Genomic DNA, 23,984 nt, shown 5'->3' on the forward strand with positions numbered 1-23,984 from the left:
CAGTACAGTTCTTGTAAAGAAACGATTGAAAAATCATTAAGGCAAGAATGAGGCTTGCCGTTACCAGAATCGACACCTTGATAAAGTGCAGCTGCCAATAAAATTCCAAAAGGTATTTTACGATTATTTCATGTATCCCTTTAACAAGGTATTCTTTAGATTAACTTTCTTTTTGGGTTTCGTACCTTAAAAGGGGAAATGACTTAATTTACAACATTGAGTACATACATACTTCATTATCGTTTTTCTGTTATGAAGATCCATAATTTCCGGAACAGAAAATCTAGTCTAGCAATAGTTATATATCTCAGAAGTCTCATAGTACCTACATTTGTTCTTAAGGAACCAGCAATGGTCTTCGATTTGCCATGGACATGAACCATAATCAAAAAGGCAGATCCAAAAATCGATTTTTGCTCGAATCCAAATATTTTTCATATCTGGGGGCATGGCAGTGCCCCCGCAAGTCGAGCAAAAAAAGAGGCACGGCCATACCATCCGTTTCTCGAAGCAATTCGGGCCAACATTTATTCAAATTCAATCTTAAAATATATTTGCAGCGCCATCTTAAGGTTATGTCTGATACAATTGAATAGGATACAACCGGTTCTAAAGGATCTACTATTTACTGCTTTATCTTGCTACAAAAATGGTTTGGTTTTAAGATAGATGTCAGTATATAATAAAACATGGCACGTTCAAACATCGTCCATGATCGTAGCCAATCGACGTATGTTGCTTAGTTTTTGATAACAATACGCTAATCGTTACGAAGAACCCGATCGTGGCCTATTAGCCAATAACCAAGTGCTGCCTGAAGCGAATAATTCTATTTCACGTGATATAAGTAATCTCACTGGCCATAAGTAATCTCATAGAAATATTCTAAATTCAAAGTGGTGTGCTGTGGTGTTAGTGTTCGGAAAAGGAACAGAAAAAACAAAAGTGGTCCAAATATGTAATAAAATAAATTCGACGATTAATTTTCCTACATAAATATTTATCCTAAATATAACATAAATAACTTAAAGACATTCTATATAAACTGGGTGGCAGTTCTCCAAAGAGTTATCGAAGATACCTTTAGCCATAGGTTCCTGAGTGTTCCTCAACTTGATGCTGGTTTTGTTGTTTAGTCTGACGTTGCTAAAGGGATCCAATAGTACTGCATTATAAATGGGTGGTATAGTTTTAGCTAAGTGATTGACTTGCTTCGCGTGTCCACTCAGGAATCCGAGTTCGCGGCATATAGCTTCTAATTCAGTTCTTGTGTGATTCTCAGTGGGGTAACATTTGGTATGCCAAATGCCGTGTGAACGCACTATTACTTGACCGCTTCCAGATCTGGAATTATAAGTAAATTTTATGTCATGTTTATCTAATTTTTTTGTTTTTTTTTTAAGTACCTATTTATAAAATTGTATATCAACATAGTTTGACACCACATAATATATTCCAATGTCAGATACCTTTAGTTCAAAATGTTACGACGTTGAATTAATATTTTCACACCCTTTTTGACTCCGAAGTAATAACTTAATTTAAATCACAAAACACGTAATAAAATACTTGTATTTATAAAATGCTTTTTTTAAAATTAAAATTAATTATTCCGGCTCTTTCAACCACGCACTTGTGCCACGATTTTTGTTCTAATTTCAAATATGTCGAGTCGCCATTTTCGAAAAAAAAAATTATGTAAATTATATTCATAAACAGATATTTTGCAACGTACGGAGTTCCATAAGGTGCATTGAGTGCAATGCAGGTAGATTCGTCTTCGCCATTTGGACAGTCTCTGACGCCGTCACAAACCACGTCTGGAGCCACACAGTGGTTCACGTTGCTAGTTTTGCCGCACCTGGAGAATACAAAGTGGAAACATTCTTTTGAGGAACGTCAATGATGCTTGTAAATCGAAGTGGTAATAATAAGGGTGAATTTGCAACGATTTACGATTAATCAATGTGTACTGCACGGTACCATATAATAAGGATTTTGAACATTGTTCAATGTAGCAATTTTTTTTGATTGGTAGAAAAATGTAACACTGGCTGCAAAACAGAACTATTGTGTAGAATTTATTAAAAATAAAATTCAGCACGAGACCACGAGAATAAGATTTTTTTTCATTTTAAATTAAACTGCTTTATGAAAGCTGAGCATTATTGCACTATAAAAACTTTAATAACCAGTGCATTCAACAAAGGGCAAAATTAAGTTACTGTAAATAAAACAAAAAATAAGCCATAATAATGCACAAAGAAAAGCTCATAGTTTTTGTTTCGTTTCAAATACAAATATCAACGTTGAATATAGTCAAAAAATATATTTTTAGATCAAAGAGTACCATTAAAAATAATTGCCTTACAATAAAAACGAAAATTTAAATAAGTAACATAAAGTATTCAAGCCAGTCGCGATTTGTACGTACCTACACTAAAAACAACTAGTAATATGTTCGTGGTTTTGAAACCCCTGAGAAATCTAAAGATTTCTTTCATAACGTTGACTCCTGAGAAATCTTTAGTAACATTGTTTAGTAGTTTATCAGTAATAATGTTTATAAGAAAAAGTGCTGTATGATAGATAGATTTAAAGAACATTTTGTGGGATGTAAGATTAGGGCGTAGGCTTCCATAACATAAAACTGATATATTACGCCGGTGGGAGGGAATACAATTATGGTGAAAGAGTACGTAGGTGTAGTTCTTTAGGTTTGGTATGTTTACGTCGTCTACACTTTTCTTCATAAACTTCAAGAGTTCGTGACAACGCTCATATCTTGTTTCACCACATTAGAGAAATTGTGAGCAATTTTAATGTTATACACACGTAACTGCAAATTAATTTTATACGTTGGCACATAATTATATACAGAGGGGATACCATACTTAGCAGTTGATCCTATAATCACAGTATCTTCTAAACATTCTACAACATTTAGAATAATCTTTCATTTCTTTCCTATATGTGAAAGATATGAAAAACAGTGAATTGTAAAATTTAATTAGTCACTTGTACTAATCTTTTATTGTAATAACTTCTAACTTGTGACTTGCAATAATACTGAATCAGTATTTGAAAAAATATATTTCAAACTACTATATAATATTTAAATCTTCACAGACTCAATTTGGATAATTTATCTTTCAAACATAGTAGTATCAAATAAATACATTATTAAATAAATTCTACAACGAATTCAATTCTTTATTCAGAAATTAGACCTTCACAGGCACTTTTTCACGTAATTTTTTATATTAAATAGTAGTGTAGTGAAATAATTTCTCACAAGCTACAAACTACTGGCATTTCGGAACGACCACTGCTGAGAAGAAATGCCGAAAGAAACTCATTTGAACAGTGTTGGTCCCATATCATGTAAATACCACATGCCAACAGCTTTAATGATAACTCAATATGAGCACTTACGGATAAGTCTTCTCCGCAAAGCACTTGCAGAACATAGGGTCTTCATCGCTCCGATCTTCACAGTTGAGTACTCCATTACAGAGACCAGAAGGCATGACCCTGGCCAAGTAGTTGGAACAGCTGAGATGGTCAGGCTCGTCGGTTCTATCGCCGCAGTCGTCGTGCCCATTGTTGAAGAGCTCTTTCGATATACAGTTGCCGTTGTGGCATCTCAATTGGTTTGATGAACATTCTGAAATATTATCATGACTGTTAATTTAAGTGTACTTATTTGTGGCGCAACCAGAAAGTCAATATATACTTTTGTATATCTCTCATTATTTCTCGATATTTCCCGATGTGAAAAGACCTATAGTCTATTTTACTTAATGCCACTATCTGTGGTGTGGTATTAATTTATCTAATCTATATTATGGTTAATACTCTAAAAATATATATCTTGTTATAATAGATGCCACACCATGTCCTGCAAAGAAAAATAATTGCTTTTTTATACGGTTTTCCAGTAACCGATTTTACTCACCGCATCCGCTTCGATGTGGATCATTGTGACATATTTTCATCTTCTTCTCACAAGCCTGTGCAGACTCGTCATTGGAATCTTCGCAGTCGCTCACACCGTTGCAGACTTGCATCAAATTGATGCACCGACCTCGTCCACAGCGCACGCCGTCACAGGAGGAAGCGTCTTCTTTTTTAGTTTCTAATATTTTTTTTTCTGTAAAACAAAGACCTTGAAAAAGACTTTCTAAAATTTTGATAGTTTAATCTAAGCTTTTCGGGTAAAAATGCGGGTTTTATGCTTGATTGTATAAGTTAGAAGCTGCTGCGGAGTCAATATTGCGTAGATAGATGTAAATATACTACGTTTTTTCTTTTGCAAATGTGTGTGTAAATACATGGTATTGATTTGTTCCAATTACGTCCCAATATTCTGTATTACCTGTTGATCGTATACTGCTTCTAAGATGTACAATCTCAGTGGCCACTATGTGATCTCCCACACCGCATTCTCCTCGACTATCCACAAATGAAGCTGCAGGATACCAGCCGTCTTGATTGTGGCAGCTAATGATGCCAGCCCAAAGGCGGTGCGATGATACTCCTGGCTAAAATAGTCTTTATTTTATACCTCACACTTCCAGTAATCCAACGAATAGCTTAACTTTATTACAACCAAAACAGATAAAAAATACTTGATGTAATTTAAAAAAGTGATATTATGCAGATAATAAATAAAGTTTTCCTAAATTGACGTCGAAGCGGCGGGGTGCCTCGGGCAAATTGTGTCAGTAATAATCGTTAATAGGAATTTGGGTTACAAATATCTTCGTTTTTACGTAATGGAATATATGTAAATGAATTTAATTTTTCAAAAATAGATAGGAAAATAATTCTAATAATCTTTCTTCGAAAATGAAATCCTATGCGGTCGTATTTGCTTTATATCAATATCCAAAAACTTACTTGACATAGTTTGTTTTTCATTATACGTTCAAAGCATATATTATGAATGGAGCAGTTATCTCTCATTTCTCTTAAAAACATGCTAATTGTGGAATTTTTTTCATTTTGACCAACTGCCACGCATATAGAGTCCTTATCAGGCATATTCCTGAAATAATCACGATATGAAAAAGTTTACATTTTGAATTTCAAAGTACGTTATAGCAATATTATGATTATTCAACTTACGATGAAGTAACAGCCATAGGTTTTACCATAGATGAGATAATTGTGGGTTCCTTAAGGTGAAGAAGAATAGCTTTGCTGTTGAACAATTCAGTTTTAGATTCGACTTTAAGTACTTGTTCATATGGTCCACTTGTAGCATTAATTGTTCTATGAGATCCAACCACAACCACCGTGTGCTGTTCTAACCTTAAAATAAAAATCATATAAATACTTGGAAATAAATAAATACGTAGCGGCAAAAGATAGATAATGAAGTATTTCAAACTTACAAATGATCCCAAAGGCACGACTGTCCAATTAATACTAATGTTGTATCTAAAAGAACTCCTGAGCATTTATAATCTCCTTCAACAAAAATTTTTGCTACCCACGGCCACGGCCTGTCTGTTATAGAATTTGCTTCACGTTTAAATAGTTCTTCAAATATATCATTATCGAATAACGGTCGGTCGCAGTTTACATAAAGAGACATGCACGTTTTGGTAACATTTGGAACACATTCTTCTTTAAGTATTTGAGGGTCTTTAATTACTACATGCCGAGCATCATTGTTGTCGATTTGACTTCTATAAGCAAAATGCACGGGTGCATGATTTACCTCTCTTCTTATTTTCGAATTTAATTCAGATAGTTTATTATTTCGTATATTTATATTTTTCACCATGTAACGATTGGCTGAGCTGAAATAAATATGGTAAATAATTACTTAAATAACTGATATTTTACTCAACAGTTATTATTATTTATTAGTAATACGCGAGCAGCTTAAGCTAACATGTGCACTGAACTACATTATTAATCTTAGAATACTATAATAGAGTAAATAATATTGATGAAATACCTAAATCCTAAATATCTGCAAATGTGTATAGCAGCTTCCTCCTGCTGTTTTGTAGATAATGTATCTTCACATACCACGTGCCAATCATTTTTATATTTTTTTGTTAGGAATCCTTCTACGTTTATTTTTGGTTTACCATCAAATTCATAAGCCAGTTCCTTTCCGTTTGAAAGTGCAACTGGAAGCCAATTACAAAAAAAAATCAATGAAACTATATAATGCCTCACAATTTGTTATTTCTCTTTAATCTAAACACTTACAGCAATCTAACTCATCTTCTTTTTGAGGGCACTGTGGTTCACCATCACAAACATATTTTGTAGGTAGACATTGCTGACTTTTCATGCAAAGAAATCTATCTTCAGGGCAAGTGTCTGTGAAATTTAATTTTCATTTAGAAATTAGTAAGTCAACTATTGAAAAAAATAAAAAATCTTTGTCGGCATAAAGCAATACTCACAACAATCAACTTCGTCTTGTCCATCTGCGCAGTCAAATACCCCATCACATAATAAATTCTTATCAAATGTAGTTAAATAATCTGTACATGTACAATCAAGTTCGTCAGTACCGTCTTCACAATCAGCCTTATGGTCACAACGATACTTGCGTGGAATAATTTGTGATATCCTAAAATAAGAACATGTTTGTAGTAATACATTATTAATAACAGTTACAATAAATACAAATTAAAGAAAAGTATCGCTTACTGCCTGCACTCGAATTCAGTAGGAATAAGATGTTTCTTTCTTATTTTTGCTGGATGGAGCTCAGGAAAAACAATATCTTCTATTTTATCATTGAAATCAGGAAGTTTCTTAGACTTTTCAGACTGAGATGAGACATCTATTTCTTTATGTTTCGTATTATTGAAGTCATTTATATTGAAGTCATTATCAATTTCATTGATGGGGCGAGAAGTTGGTAAAAGTTTTACAATTAAAGATTTAGATTCAACTTCATCTATGTTTTTATTTGTATTATTTGTTTCAATAATTTCAGTTGTGTTAACATCAAGTAAAATATCTGAAGGTGTCACTATTTCTGTAGTAGATATGTCGGTGAACAAATCGATATCATTGGTAACTGACTCATTAGAAGCATTAGTAGATAATTCAATAATTTCCGTTGTGCTAGTAACTCTATCTTCTAAATCAACTTCCTTTAAATCTCCTCTCTCTGGACGGACACTTTGACTTTCTATAACAGATGACATAGACTCTAATGCCTCTCGTGATGATGTTATGGCAAACATACCTTCGTTAGCGTTACTGTCTTTTTTCGATTCTCTACTTATGATGGACTTATCAGTTATCTGTTCGCTAGAGCTATCACTTTCAGTACTTTTACTTTCAGACTCTGTGCTTTTACTTTCTGATTCTGTACTTTTAGTTATAGAGATTTCAATTGTTGATGCATGTCTTAAGTCGTCTTCTAATTCCTTTGTCGAACGTTCAACATTTTTATCAATTTTCTTCGTGTTCTCTAATTTTGATTGTTTTCCTAATCTCGATGTTTGTATAGTATCATTATTTGCTCTGCTCATAAATATATTATCAAATGATCTCAAATCATTGCATTTTCGCTCATCTTCTCCATCGAGACAGTCAATAATCTTATCGCAGACTCTTTTATCGGGAAGACATTTAAACAGACCTGATTTACACTTAAAACCAGGGCATACTTGTTTTGGTTTTATCTTTGGTAATGAACTGGAAGCTGATAAAATATTGTTTTATTATAATTTAGTTAGCCAATGTATTGGACTAAAAAGCGATTTAAAAGTATTACTTACAAATGTGATGTTTTATCCATTTCATGAATATACTGACACGAGTGTAAACACCAGGTTCTCCTTTTCTGGCACATCCGTCTCCATGACTGACAATTCCTGCTACATACCATTGTTGAGAATTGAAAGGGTTTCTACATAAAAGAGGTCCTCCACTGTCGCCCTAAATAAAAATGTAAAGTAATTAAAAGAATAAATAATTCAAAGAATTTTGATTGAGTTGGAAGTAGTTACCTACCTGACAAGCATCTTTACCGCCTTCGGATGGTCCTGCGCATATTTCTTTACCCTCTCTATCTTCTACGTGTTTACAGTCGGACCAAATTGGTAGTTCTACTTCTCGCATATGATCAGCTAAAACATCGTTAATAACCACAATTTGTATAGGACAAACTTTATGCCATTGCAATTTAGAAGTAAAAAAAGTATGACATAGGTATAATGTATTACATACAAAAAAGTATCTGGGGGGCTACCATGAAATATAAAACACGTAATTGCGTCCACAGGTTTTTTATTTTTTTACTCGACGCGTACACGATATGGGAATAAGCATGTGGACGTTAGTAACTTTCCACGTGTTTTTGTATATTTCGTGGTAGGCCATGTGACGTAAAAAGCAATGGGCGATTTCTTACGATCTGGGCCATGTTCCACTGTGGCTCCCCATCCTACTGCTGTGCACATGGTGCCAACTGATGGACCCCATAACCAATCAGCTCCTGCCGTGTCGGGACCAGGCAGACATATTGGTCGAACCCACCGACTGAATAGTATTTCTTCCGTAACTCTTAGCAATGAAAGATCATTTTTCATATCAGCTTGGCTGTACTTATGGTTGACTATGATGTGAGAGATAGGATGATTTTGTTCTTGTGGTGAAAACGAGAAGCGTCGTAGCATCCCCACTTGAATTTCGTAGTAGTGATTCCAAAATCTGTATACGTAAAAATTGTTTATTCTTCGTATAAAATCTGTTTGTGTTTTGTTTAGTACAACATTTGATTGGGTAAAGTTCAGAGTATGATTGATTATAGACTAAGTTTATATTACTACATCACTGACAGACGCCTGACAAAAAGTTTACCACAAACTGTCAAAATTCGTGTACCACAACGTGTCACGCTTTTTTTGTCTAGTAGTAGCAGTAATTAGATTGTGTAAGTTATTAACTATTCTTCGACATTTAATATTTCGCCTAAAGCATTTTTTGCACAAGACAGGAGATAAATGTGGGCTTTGCGCCGCGCTCCTGAGAAAGCAGCCCATTGAGCGCACGTTAAATATGGCTCACTGCTAGCGACAGCGATTAATTAACAGGCGACGCTCCTTCTATGTCGTTTGTAATTACTTAATCTATGTTAGTATCCATAATATAATCTATGTTAGTATGTTAGTACTAAGTCGTCTTCCTTATCTACCAAAAAAGGTCATTGACCCTGACATTAAAATTGCCAATGATGAATGTAAATTTTTAAAATTCCGATTGTTATGGATACATTATCCATTATTGTACTACACAAAATATAAATTAAAATTACCGCCATTGTTGTACATTCATTTCCTTGTCGATTTTTCTTCTAATATCTATCGTAATTCGGAAAATCATTTTACAATAACATTTAACGTTTGTAGAGCAAATTTTTGATAGAATATTTTAATTTACTGCAACATTCTTACTAACAATGATCTGATGGATGGTAAAGATCAGATTCCGGTAAATGGAAAAAGAGTGGGGAAGCTTTCGCCCAGCAGTGGGGCATGTTATAGCTATTTAAAAAAAAACTTACTCATGTACGCAATGCGCCGCCGACATGATCCAATGTTGGTTGATGATCACTCCACCACAATGGAACATTCCATTCCTGTACATTGCCGCCATCCAAGGCCAGGCCGCAGGCTGACTGGGTCTCCCCCCCACCACTCTACTCTCCGCCCTCTTACCCCTCAATTTGACCGAATTATTTTCATCGATGAAATTATATTTTTCTCCATTCTCCTGGTTATATTTGGTGTGGGCTGAAGCAATATTCTCAATCGTATCCTTATTTGTGTGCCGCCGACGGCCACCGTAAAATATTCCGTAAGGGTTGCGGTTCAGAAGAAATCGTTTATTACGACCGAAAAGCCTATTTTCAATAGCTGTATTCTGTAAAAGTTTTATATAAAATGTATTTAGATTAAATCAGAAGGTTAAATAAAATATCAAACAGTATCTTGATTTATTATGTCAAAATACTTTGCAGGGGTATAAAAATAATATAAGACATGATTATCTTGAAACTAAAAGTATCTAGGTACCTACCTATAATTGAAAAATGAAATTAAAGTGACGTCTATATAAAAATTAACTAATTTTATTTATATAAAACAATGTATTTTTTCAATGCTATATGGAAATTACCATAAAATCATCAAAAAAGTTCATAATTTCGTTTTTGATAGAGCCTCTCGCCATTATTGTGATTTTATACTAATTTTAGTTAAAGATAAAGCGCCTACTGACCTCTCGTAGCAATTGCGAGGTAGACAGTATCCTGGTGCCACAGAGAATATCAGGGCATGTGACATAGACAGCAGATGAGTTGAAACAGGTATCACTCGTATGGATCAATCCGCCCGGCCCAGTGTTCAAATAGGTCACCCTCGACATATTATCGATTGCCACCAATTGGATAAACGGAGGTCTGAAAATGCAAAAATAAATTAAAACTTTATTCGCAAAATAACACGTCACTTTTTTTTGACAAGTTTCAGAATACTTGTGAATTACTCCGAATTTAATATTATTCCTTCTATGAGCTACATGTTATTATTCAGAATACCGGAATATAGTACTCGAATTAACTAGGTACTTCAATTCAATATTGAATAATATAAAACGTCTATTATTATTTCCAATTCGGAATATTTAAGTGGTCATTATAAAAATATAAAAGAGCTAAGGTCATCTATGTCAAACCTCAAAAATATTTAACAGACAGTTTTATATGCGTTGAACGTTGAATAAGGTTCTTAACCTTCAAACGAAAAAATTAAATTTCTAAAATAAAAATAAAAAATACTTCTAATTTCTATCGTAATACCGAAAATCTTTTCACAATAACATTTAACGTTTGTACAGCAAATTTTTGATAGAATATTTTAATTTACTGCAACATTCTTACTTACAATGATTTGACGGATGGTGAAGATCAGATTCCGGTTACACGGAAAAAGAGTGGGGAAGCTTTTGCCCAGCAGTGGGACATGTAATATAGTATGATCTATGATCAATTAATTATATCGGTAGATAAGGTGATGTTATGTATTACGTCCAAAAATGTGTTCAAATGTAGTACATTTTAATTTGTAATTTATGCAATAAAGTTTATGATTAAATAAAATAATTAATAACAAAAGGAAGGATTACCTTATTATAAGTCCAGTTTCCCGGCGACAAGCATCATGGGCCCACATGTACGGATTTTTGCACACCGGGAACCAATCACCTCTGAAATTTCTATACAAATAGCCCTCTGTATTGGAAATTGCAAATAGCTGAAATAAAATTACAGTGACAATTATTTTAAGGTACCAGTAGGTTTTTTTTTATAATACGACCGAGCAAGTAAACAAGAACACAGTCTTTTTTCGCCTGCAATTCTATTAGGGGTGTCACACGCGCATTAATGCGCACGTAATTACACTGCCTCAATCACACTTCAAACCGGAATATAATGCAAGTAGGTACTACTGTTTATGTTTGAATAAATTCTTCAATACTCGCTACGCCCAGGTCTTCTCTTCCTTATTAGGGAACCCTATAAAAAGTACCCTATGTGGTATTCTATTTCACCCGTGTACCTTCCATGTACTCGTAAACTCGTTTAGTAAAATACGCGTTGTTGAGAAACGAACATCCTTACACATATATATTTTTTTAAATTTAATATTAGTACCCAGGTAATGTTTTTATTGTCATATTTTTATTTCTTTTAACTAACCGTCAAATCGCTATTAGATTCTATTTTCGTTAGGGCTAACGAATATTCGAATAACTTTTTAGCTTTATTTATTAGCTTATATAGGATACCTGTATTGACCCTGATTCTATAAAAGCATACACAACTCAGTCATAGGTATTATTATAAATAGCTGACCTTTATTACTTTTGTTTTTATTGTTCAAGAACAAAAGTGTTTTTCTTCAATTTAGCGAACGGTACTCGATTATTGAAGTTCTTTTGTTTTTAGGAGCTTTTCCACACTCAACAGCTTTAGGACTTTGGAAGTTTCGATTCGGTGACAATTGTCTTAAAATTCATGACGCGGGTTACCTTTTTAACTTTTCTTTCAGCTTTTGTTATTCAAATGAACTCCAGCGATAAGAAAGCCACAAACAAATCGGATTATTACTTAGAATTGCAATCAGAAAGTTTATTTTGCAAGAAACGACACTCACGATCGTATAATTAATGAATACGGATCTACTTATAAGTAAAGGATACCTACCACTCAAATTTTATTCGATTAAATTGCTATCTTTTCAATAATATGACGTATGATTGATCGTACAAAATGATAGGCCAAAAAGATGGATGTGTGACGTACTTGTGGTGGATAGCTCCTGAAGATTTTGATATTGCAATAACACAATGTACCTATATAAAGTAGTGATCATGATTTTCCAATTCGTTTAAAAGAATTACGCCAAGTTGTTAATAGTTTTAATGTTCTTCTTGTTCTTAGCGTGTGGATACAGTGAATCACTATATAGTTTTACCTGTGGCGTCATACAACAAGATAAACGCCTTTGAAATGGAAGGGGCGGCAGGTCTGCGTTATCGACTAGCCCACCTTAATCAACAAATACGTGTTTTAGTGTAATATACCAGGCACTTACAGGTTTTCTGTGCAAGATTGGAGATAAACTATTGCATTCAAACTCGTCTCTTTGGTTTGGGCAGTCGACAATGTTGTTACATCTCTGTTCTTTTGTAAAACATGTGCTGCGAGAATTCACGTCTATATCTTCACAACTAAAACTGTTCTCACTACAACCTGTAAGGGTAAACATGATTTAAAAATCAGATATATATTGTAGTTTTTATTGTAGTTAATTTGGTGAGTAAAAACAATATTTACTTCTCTTCTCAATATTATTGCTTTCGTAATTTTTTTAGCATTCCAAGTAGATGTTATGTTACAATATGAAACATACCTAAAATTCGATTACAGCCATAATTTGAGCCGATTTAGTTTATGAAAACATATTATATGCAGATATATTATAAACCATTTATATAATGATTATGATTAGTTACATTGCTTATATTTATGCTGACCATTTTATATTTATAATATTACACCTAGCGTCTTCGGATACCTATTTCCGGACATTCTTATTGAATTAAGCAAACAGATCTGGCGCTGCTTTCCTCAGTTTAGTAAAATTATTAAAAACCATGTTACCATTGCATCCCATTTCGTCTTCACCGAACGGGCAGTCAAAATATCCATCGCACAATCTGGACTTGTCTACTCTAGATTTGCATGAACACCCCACTTCGTCGCTAGCGTCAGGACAGTCGACGTTACCATCACACCACTGCGTTTCGGAGATGCAGTCGTCTCCATCATTACATGACAATGAGCCTAAGGGACATTGAGCTTCACGTGTTGTACTGTTGGACGGTTTTGACGTCATTTTATCAGCACCGTCTTGTCTGTAAGAAAAATATGTTTGTCTTTTGAAAAATAAACTTTTTCACAAAATACTAAATATGTTTTTTTTTTAAATAGAAATAGATTGAATTTAATCAATTGGTTCAAAATCATTCCCATTGAAAACCAAATGGCTTCTCATTGACCATTATTTAGTTCTAGCTATCGAACTTGTCTTTCATGCTATTCATGGAAATCACTGAATACCAGATTTTTTTTCTTTGTCTTACAGAACGTCAATAGTCCTGATTCAGTTTTATGAAGCATTTATTTTATTACGTTACAAATGCAACTTACTTTGGAGTCAGATAACGCATCAGAATGTCAACGTCTTGCGGGTGCACCTTGTGTGTTTGAGCCTCTACGTCTCGCATTTGGGGATAAGGATTCGATGCCGATGCTGGGAACCTGTCACATTCACATATTGATATGAGGCTCATCTTTGAACGAAGTAAAATATATTATTTTATTTGTAAAAAGGAAGTCCAAGAGCTGTATAAAAACATCTAAAGAGATATGGAGATGGTTAGCAAAGGAGCCAATTAAACTTGAGAACTGAAACATATTGTTTAGAGTTACAATAATAATAATTAGTGAAAAAACTAGTTGTGACGTAAGGACGAATTAAAGGAAAACAATTTTATAAAATGATTTTGTAAGCACTACTATACACATACATATATAACTTACATTTTAAATAAAACGTGTTTCCATATTTGGACTAAACAAAGTTTAGGTAACAATCTGAAACCTTTATTATGAGTGAATATTCTTATGAATTATTTATATGAATCGTCCCTTTTCCCATAACAAATTGTTCACACGTGAGTTAAGATGCGATGCATATTATTATATACTAGCAGCCCGCCCAGGTTTCGGTCGTTTAAAAGCAAAATAAAGTATTTTTTGTGTTTATTCATTACAGTTGCGCCATGAGACTTCGCTATCGTGAGAATTTCGGGATAAAAAATACCCTATGTGTTATTCCAGGTAATTCTACCCGTGTACCAAATTTCGTAACAATCCATCCAGTAGATTTTGCGGGTAAGAGTTACAACATACAAACAAACATACATATAAATCCTAACAAACTTTCTGCTTTTATAATATGAATAGGACAAACAAGAATACAAATCGTTTCTCTTTATATTATTATTCTAGTATGGAAGTATAGATATATGTACCTGTTGTAAGCCGTCAGATGTTGCGCATATTGAGAGTTGTATTCTTGAGGAACGAGACCTGTGAATAAACTTAATATACTAATATATAAAAAAACTTTTAAAAAAGATGGATCTGAAATTTAAACCTAGTCGCAAAGAGTATTTTTACGCCACTCGGAAAAGCAGTTTTAGTAACTATGTTGAAGCACTATACTTCGAAGTACCTACTTAATCTTTTATTATTTGTTGTACATATCATGTTGTCTTTGCTAAGTAAATTTATAAAATAAGTAGATCAAATCATCGGATTCCAAGGGGATAATCCAAGGCATCGTCTTATCGTAACTTCAAAATGCTTCAGATATCTTAACCTTATTAATGCTATAATTATAAAGATTATACATTGTTATTTTATTAAGTTACCTTTGTAATGAGCCTGATTATCTTTTAATAACCGTGCTAGTAAACAAGTTTCAGATAGTGGTGGAGTCGGAGGGGGTTGGTAGGGGGCGTAATTATTGACTGTATAACTTGGACTCGGATATAAATTAACATACGGATTAATTTCTGCTACGTTATTAGCAGTGTATTTTCTTAATGGAACCTTCACTGGATGAATTTCGCGATTTGGGTTCTCAGAAACTGCATTGTCAAAAGAATAAAAAAGACCTCGATGCGTATTTTCATTTTTCGTATTCCTGAGACTCCTTAATTTCGTGACAAGGTCTTTGCATATTTCACTTTTGTTCTCTTCATTGCACTCGACTTTGTGATTTGCAATTATTTCTCGAGCTTTTAAGATTTCTCTATCTTTGTATTTTGAAAAGATGTCGTTTACTTTTTCTGTGTCGTTAGCTGGAGCAATTGCCATTCTTTTACTTCTCTTCTTATTTGACATAGAAGTTTCATTTTTAACTTGGTAGAAAATATCACTTTTGCTTTGAATATTTTCCGAAGTCTGACTGATCCATTTCAATGATACTATTTCAGTTGTTGATATGTAACCTGGAAATAGATTCAGTTGTGATTTATTCAATAAAAATCTTTACTACTTTATCAAAGTTGAAAATATAGTATTTACCTGTGTTAGAAAGCAATATTTTGATTGCTATTAATATTCCAATCACCCCTATTATTATAAGTAAGGACGGCCATAAACATAATCCGATTTTCGTTAAACGACGGCCTAAAAAATAAAATACAAATTAATTAGGTAAATGCCAAAGGAAACGTGACAAAATTTCTGAACAATAGAGAGATCACTTCACAGGATATATAGTTTGCTTGCTATCGCTTTTAATGTTTTCTCTCTATATTTAGAAGTCGATGTTTCTATTTCTATTAACTGAATACGTATTTCCGACATGTCAATAAGATTACGTCTTACAGAGATCGTCTATTATAATCTTTGAAACAATGCTATTAGTTGGCAAGATCCCTAGTGATCCGAAACACTTTGAGGCTTAATCTGTCCGAGGACATTGAGCAGAGAGTAAAGACACACTGTATTAATCCACATATATGAGCCAACGTACTGTCATTATACAGTGTGTAAACTGACCCTTAGTCTATTTATAACTAGCATAATAGTACTTTCAAAGATCTAAGCATACATAGGGACAGACAGACTGTGGGAAGCGACTTTGTTTTATACTAGGTATATAATGATAATAATTTTGATTCCCTCAATTTTTGTCTCAAATCGCGCTTATAAAAATGTGTGAAAATCTTTTCATTTCAATATGAACATGCACGCAATCGGCAGATGTGTTCTATAAATAAAAAACAGTATTCTCTGCGGGGCCATAATACTCGTTTATAAGTACATTTTCTGTGGACGAACATGGTTTTTTGGAACGACTATTCACAAATTGAAGCGGTGGTGGTACAATGGTTAAGAACAGTCTTAACCGTAAAGTACAGGTTCGATTCCTACTTGTACCACGTGATTTTATATACCAATCTAACTTATGTATAGTAGTTTCAACGGTCAGTACTTGCTTTCTGTGAAGAAAAACATTAATGAGGAAATCTGCATGTTGATAATTTTTCATCTATGAGGATAATTTTTTCTATAGAAATGTTGTATTGTTTTTGTTTGGCCAATATAACATTAACTAAAATACAAGCTTTTTTAAAAATAGATAAGCTAATGTAATTTTTTGAGGACATAAAAAACCTTTAAAATAGGAATATTAAAGAGCTTTACAGTAGAAGTATTTTTCACTTACCATTTTTCTTTGACTCTGCTAATGACATGGGTGGTCCCTCATAATGGCTTGAAGATTTTTCTGGTTTGTTATTTTTGCTCATTGTCTGAAAATGGTTTTATTTGAAAAAGTAATCATTTTTGTTACATTGAGCATATATTAGCTGTGCCAAATATTATTCCCAAAGAGGATTGACGTTTGGCCGACTGGTCGTAATATCAAAGCCTATTAAGTGAACCCTAGGTTTGAAGGCGTCAAATCCGAGAATGTAACCAGGAATTCGCGAAAATTAGGGTAAGGAATGTCAGTTATTGTACTAGAGCATAGTAAAAGGCGATTACACACACTAGTGCCACTTCACATTTTTATAAATTTCTTTTAGTGGAGTAAATATTAAATACTATACTAACACTGTCTCGATACTTAATCGATGTCAGCCATATTAGCTCTATTTGAAGTTTGTTCACTCCCGCTAAGTAATTGCGTATAGGTCTTGTCTCGTCTTGGTAATATCATATTTATTAGTTGCCAATTACAAGGGCAGGTCAAAACACTCCACTTGAATAGATGAGATGACAGACAGCGGTTATTCACAATGAGACCATATTGAGATCAAGGAGCGTGTGGTCAAATGGTGAAACAAGAAAAAAAAGTTTTCTTACACCATAAGACCATATTTTTGAATTGAAGTACGCTCACAGAATGTCATTTTGTCATTAATTACGTTTATACAAACGTAATTAATGACAAAATATGTCGTATTATAATATATTATTATTTATTTCATCAAAATTTTGTAGATTTAAAAATAAATATATATTTTTAATGAATTATAAATAACAACTTCTAAATTAAAATATTTAAATGTACAATTGTAAAATATTTTATTGATAAATCATTACTATTCAACCTCACAGATAATAACTTGTGTAAAAACACATACGTGTTTAGATTTTTTTTTACCTCGGCTTTTAAGGTATCATAGTTAGGGCTATGATACCGTGCAGCCGGGAACAAGCGAACATTGGAGACTAATTTTGTATCTCTTGTCGACTGTATCAACAATGTGTGTGTTTACGAGTTTACCTATTTGACCATACGCTTGTTGATCTCCATATGGTCACATAGCGAATAACCCCATACATAGCGGATATAAATTACAGTCGCGTACATTCCTCGATATTTATGACGCACGTTCGCTTCTCGGAACTCTTCTTTGAAATATATTTTTTTCTAGAAAGCTCACTGCTGGAATGGTTTAATATTTGTCTAAAATTTCAAAATATTATCAAACCAATAATCTCTTACAGATATCCCTTTGGATATCATTTACTCTTTATCGCTTTGCTTTCAGAAAAGGCAGAGGATGTATAGTGATCTAGTAGTAGAATTTTAAGAAATTTAAATAGTTTTATATTTATTTGACGTGAAAAAGTCCCTGTAAATGTCTTAGAAGTAAATGTTCCATTTTCGAAAACAATTTTTTTTAATAAGGTTTTTCTATATCTGTATCCAACTTAATATAGTAAAAACTGTTTTTTTAACGTTATACATGTTAGAAAAGGCAAGTTTGTAGTAACCAAGTATGTATCATACCATGATATTTCCAAATAATATCTAGATACTTAAGTACTTACGTCTGTATGCAATTTCATTTTATAACTAAAACTAAAATTTGCACTACATCAAATCACAATAAGGACACTACACGAAAATCAAACCACATACATGATGGACAACAGACACCGAATCACTGAGTCGATGGTAAATTCTGCTGAGGTTGCGTTTTTACCATAAAGTGTAATTTTGTCACCTCAGTGGGTATTGTTAGGTATGTTCGAAGTAGCACACACTTTATGCAGAATATGGATTGAAATAATTTTGCAAAATGTATTGATTTAGACTTGCTAAACTGAAAATATTATTCTTCTGGGAAAATTAGTATCTTACTGTGTTTCTACAAAGCTTGAGCTAGTAATATCTCTTTCCTTCGCGTTTTGTTGGTTGCTTTCGCGGTTGTGACGCTGCAAAGTTTGGGGTCAGCGAAAAAATATATTTTGCCTTTAAATTTTGACTATTCGACTACAATCTTACGAACATCGGCCGCCATACCAGCTGGCATAATGCTATTTTGAACGATCAGCTGTCAAGACCCTGTTTATCCCTTACCCGCCTCGTACAATGTGATAAAAGCTAGCAGATAAATCTGAATGAAATAGATAAAACTAAGCATAAGAAAAAAAACATACAAAAATACAAATCAGTTCCTTCCAATAAAAAATTCTATATTTGAAGAATTTACCACTAAATATTGGTCCTTACATATGAGATTGGCGTTTGGTATAGGAGGAACAAAAAGTCGAATATTTTTTAATATAATATTAGGTCCTTACATATGAAATTGGCGTTTGGTATAGAAGGAACAAAAAGTCGAATATTTTTAATATAATATATTTATTTAATCAAAGTAAGAACCATTATTATCTATATACTTTTGCCATCTCATAGGTAGTTCATTGATCCCTTTACTAAAAAAAACCTTTCGGACGGGAATCAATAAAATCTTTGAAGGCGGTTTGGACTGCCCTATCGGAGTTGAATTTTTTTCCTTGGAAGAAGTTATCAAAATTTCGAAAAAAATGGTAATATGTTAGAGCAAGATCCGGGGAGTACGGTGGATGTCTTAGACATTCCAATTGAAGCCCTTCTAATTTGGTAGCCGTCTGTTGTGCAGTGTGTGGTCTAGCGTTGTCGTGAAGCAGCAGTGGCGTGGAGCGATTGACCAGCCTCGGTTGTTTAGCAGCTAGTTTTTCCATCATAGTTTGCAATTGCTGACAATAGACATCTGCCGTAATCGTCTGGCCAGATTTGAGAAAACTGTAATGAAACCGGCAATCCACCAAACGCTTATAAGTAACTTTTTTTGGGTCAATTTTCGCTTGGAGCAGGATTTGGCTGGCTGGCCAAGGCCCAGCCATGGCGATGAGCATTTCCGATTATCGTAGATAATCCACTTTTCATCACAGGTAATGATTTGATTTAAAAACCCTTCGTTATTGTGCCGGTTAAGTAATGTAACGCAGCAGTCGATACGCGTTTGCCGGTTTGCTTCACTCAATTCGTGAGGTTTCTTAATCTTCCCAATTTGCTTCAAGTGGATTAAAATAGTTTTATCACTAACACCGAAGCCTGAAGCTAACTTGGACGTGGTTTGCGATGGATCCGCTTCCACAATAGCCTTCAATTCTTCATTATCAACTAGGGTCTCCGGCCGTCCACGGGGCTTGTTCTCCAGGTCGAAATTTTCAGAACGAAAACGTTGCAACCAAAAACGCACTGTGTTTCCTTTTGCGACATGACCGTGCCACGGTAGAACTACTACTACTCGTAAATAACGCTATATTTCAAGATTTCCATTTTGTAAAATGAATGACGGAAACAGAAAAATCAGAAAAATAAACAAATGAATAACGGTTAACGAAACACAAATACAAGTGAGAAATTTGGCCAGTACAACAAAACGCCAATTTCATATGTAAGGACCTAATATTTTTTTCAAAAATTACGGTTGTGGTTTAAGCGAGAGTTTATCTAGGACCAAACGAATGAAACCTAAATTTCCTATGGGAATATTCCCACTCTACCAAATACCTCGACATATAATAAGCTTTTAATAATATCTGTTCGTATTATGTTCCTAGTGGGAATGCGAACCAGCTAGTGGAAAGCGGAAACCACAGCATATGAACACACGCAATACGAGCGCATTTCCCGTGTTATTGTGAAGGAAGGAAAACATAGTGAGGAAAGTCTAGTTAATGATTTATTAGCTATATATGATTACAGTGCTTCTTTTTTATCATAGACAAGCTTTACAAAAAGTTATAGTATTTTAGAAAATTTATTGCATTCTGTATGTATTGCTCTCGTTTATGCCTACATTTTCTTATGCCCCTGTGAATATTTAACTCGCTGACATTGCTATGATCGTATGGGACATATGAAATTTTATTACGAAGTTACTTTACTTCATAGACATTAATATTGTAACATATATTTATAGAGTACATTTTATTTTTATTAAAAATGTTTTTTACACAGAATATTTATTATTTAATTTAAGATTATTAATTTTTAGAGATTCAGCATCATCTGGCTCTTTGGCAATACCTGTTATTGACATAAGACATATATTCCTTATAATGTCTTAATACGACAACCACGGGAGGATATGGACGTATACTGTTAAATTAAAACACATTTTTTACATTCTAACATGTGTTGGCGTTGTATGGTCCTCTCAAAAATCGAGTCCATACGATAAAAAGTAGACGACGACATACATTTTCATTAAATTGTGTTTTCTACTTTGTACGAAAAAGAGTACAATAGACTAATGTCTAAAGTTTGCGCGCTGATATTTTATCGCTTTATCATCAGTCTCAATCGCCAGTGACCTGATGTACTTACTAAATTTGCATTACGAAATAACACTACGTATTTTTTATTTTAATAATCATGTATTAGAGTGTTAAATGCTGTAAGTATTTACATTTAAAACATGAAAATATATTTTAAAAATCAAATAAGAACAAAATATAAAAGTCAATTTAGACAAAAAATAATTTTCCGATTTTTATGGCAAATACGACGACTGTACGTTTATAAAAATAATAAGAAAGATGTCGCCCTTTATTAGTAAAAAAACTATTTTAGCTTCAACCCGTGTACCCACTACCCAGCGCTCCTATCCCCTGGCGAGGCTACGGGTAATTATTATTATATGTTTTTACTATACCTGGGTAATTAAAACAATACCTAATTTTAACCGTGATCCTACCGCTGTTTTAATTAATTTAAATTATTTTTTCAACTGTCATTAATTAATCACCTCGCAAAGAAGATCCTTCATCACCGCCTCTACCAATCGTCTAATATCAATAGGAGTCAACATTGGCAAAATTTAGCTTTACTGAAGAAGTTTGATTGCCGCAAAAAGAAAAAAAAAGAGTAATGTTGAGCACAAAAAATGGTGAATGACTTTTTTTTTGAGTTTAGCTATTTTACCAAATCCTTATGTTCCATAGCGAATAATGCGGATAATCCAGCTTGTAAAATAAGATAAAAAGCTTTTAAGTAATAAACGTCGCGAGTTCAGTAAAAGTTTACTAGTAAACTCTAGGCTTACAAAGGCTATCGCTGGGCATAGGACTATCGCTACGGCAATCTATAAAAGATTTAAAACTTTTTCTTTTAGCTGCTGCATCAAGAACGATTAAGTTTCACGAGAATGTTTTTATTTTGTCTTTCTTTCTTTGAGATCGTGTTAATTTGCCGTGATATTTAACATGACTTCTACGACTACCTACCTGTGATAATTACAAACACTGACCGTAAAAAACTGACAACTTCTTTGCAGTTTTCCTCACGATGTTTTCCTTCAAATGCCAATAGTTTGTAGCTTGTGAGAAATAATTATGAACGATTTAATATAAAAATTGACGTGAAAAAGTGCCAGTGAAAATGTTGTGCCTAATTTCTGAATAAATGATTTGTATTTGAATTCACCAGAAGTGTTGGTAGACCACCGCTCACTTAATAGATGACAACTATTATACTTGAGTCAGACTGATGTATTAACTCATGTGACACAAGTAGGATTCGAACCTGTGAACTTTCCATTCCCCGGAAGACGTTACAACCACTGGAAAGCAAATTCTTTCAACATTTTTTCCTAATATTAGTCTGAAAAGTCACGACTAGGATTCGAACCTAGGACATATCGATCACATGCGATAGTTATAACTACTCGACCACAACTTGGCATGGTCAGCAGGTAATCTCGACTCTGCGGGAGGGGCAACCTGGGCGTAAAGCAAATCAATTAATGGAGCTACCACAATCCACACACGTTCCATTAGTTAATTGATTTTCATACTTAATTTTATGGTCAGGTCATTGATTTTAGTGCAGATAATATATAAATGGTATTTTACTTTTGACTTTTTCACTGTAAAGCTATTTCTAAATCATGCTTTTATATTGGTATATTGGAGCGCTAAATATGGTTTACATCTAAAGGTACAGTATGACCTTTATGAATACAATCATCATCAACATCGTTTACACGCATTTTATTAACCTACTGATGACGTGTCCCACTGCTGGGCAACGGTCTCCCCCTTATGATTCCACCCAACTTAGTCCAAGTTACATACACACTAAATAAACTTTAATTTATTCAAATAGTAGTGTCATCACGATGTATATCACCCAAGTAATTGTTGATTTATAAAAACTATTTTACATGATACAGATTGGTATACAAACTCATGTAGCACGAGTAGGATTAGAACCTACTGGCACTTGGAAATCTAAAGAATTTCGTTTTTCAATGGCCAAAAATAATTTCGATTTTGTTATTGTCTCCTATTTTATACATTTGCTCGAGACGTAATTGATTTTGTGTTAGTGCAAGTTTATGTACTTGTACTTAGCTGAAAGTTGTTTATTGCGTTTCTGTTCCTTGTGATGGATGGTTCCAGAAGTATAATAATCTTGAAGATAAAAAGACTACTGCAACATTATGTAGAAACTTTTTTTTATTTTCATCCAAATTTTCACAATGTTTTCAGTACATAATATGACATAGACATCTCAAATTTGATAAATTATGATCGGTCAATATGCGTGGTAGAGCAAAAAGGTACAGATTTCTTTGTATAACTGTCATATTTCGTCATACAAACCTCTCATGAAAATTTGGCTGGTGCAGTTGTACCGCTGATAGATACTAATACATAAATTCGAAATCAGGTTAGACTATTTTTGTCGAGATTACTTTCAAATCCTTTTGTTCCAAGTATTTTGGACTTCATTTTCATACAAAGTTATCGTAAAAATAAAAGTGAAGTGAACCTTTTTTAAAGTAAACATGGATCAAAGGATATTTTTCTATTCGAGGTTCTAAAATCGCTACACGAGGTGAAGTAACGGCCATTTGCATCACAAAAGGATACGAAGGTCTGCCAGTTTAAATTAAATCGAAAGTCCCGTCTTTCAATGTCGAATTTGAATGTTTTCAGGACATTTTAATTTTTTTATAATACATTCTTTTTATAGACGACTTTGACTCACTGTTCA

General features: G+C 33.5%; 1 protein-coding gene across 2 annotated transcripts; it reads right to left on the minus strand.

Annotated features, from left to right (window-relative positions):
• Positions 1 to 410: 410 nt before the first annotated feature.
• Positions 411 to 18,620, minus strand: ndl (nudel). Of its 2 annotated transcripts, none has more exons than XM_053747920.1 (26): positions 18,479 to 18,620; positions 16,863 to 16,947; positions 15,713 to 15,817; positions 15,055 to 15,636; positions 14,653 to 14,710; positions 13,766 to 13,876; positions 13,217 to 13,470; positions 12,648 to 12,805; positions 11,176 to 11,303; positions 10,270 to 10,450; positions 9,554 to 9,912; positions 8,402 to 8,700; positions 8,002 to 8,117; positions 7,767 to 7,926; positions 6,682 to 7,690; positions 6,432 to 6,601; positions 6,232 to 6,345; positions 5,972 to 6,149; positions 5,400 to 5,810; positions 5,131 to 5,316; positions 4,903 to 5,050; positions 4,379 to 4,544; positions 3,959 to 4,153; positions 3,436 to 3,667; positions 1,736 to 1,861; positions 411 to 1,344 (listed from the first exon to the last, which is right to left on the minus strand). In XM_053747920.1, the coding sequence occupies exons 1-26, from the start codon at positions 18,494 to 18,496 to the stop codon at positions 1,026 to 1,028; spliced, it is 5,868 nt and encodes a 1,955-aa protein (XP_053603895.1). In that variant the 5' UTR covers positions 18,497 to 18,620; the 3' UTR covers positions 411 to 1,025. The 2 variants fall into 2 exon arrangements, with proteins under 2 accessions (XP_053603895.1, XP_053603894.1); XM_053747919.1 differs by having other exon boundaries at positions 3,959 to 4,168.
• Positions 18,621 to 23,984: the final 5,364 nt, after the last annotated feature.

The sequence above is a fragment of the Plodia interpunctella genome, chromosome 7, assembly GCF_027563975.2.
Source record: "Plodia interpunctella isolate USDA-ARS_2022_Savannah chromosome 7, ilPloInte3.2, whole genome shotgun sequence".
Lineage (NCBI taxonomy): Eukaryota > Metazoa > Arthropoda > Insecta > Lepidoptera > Pyralidae > Plodia > Plodia interpunctella.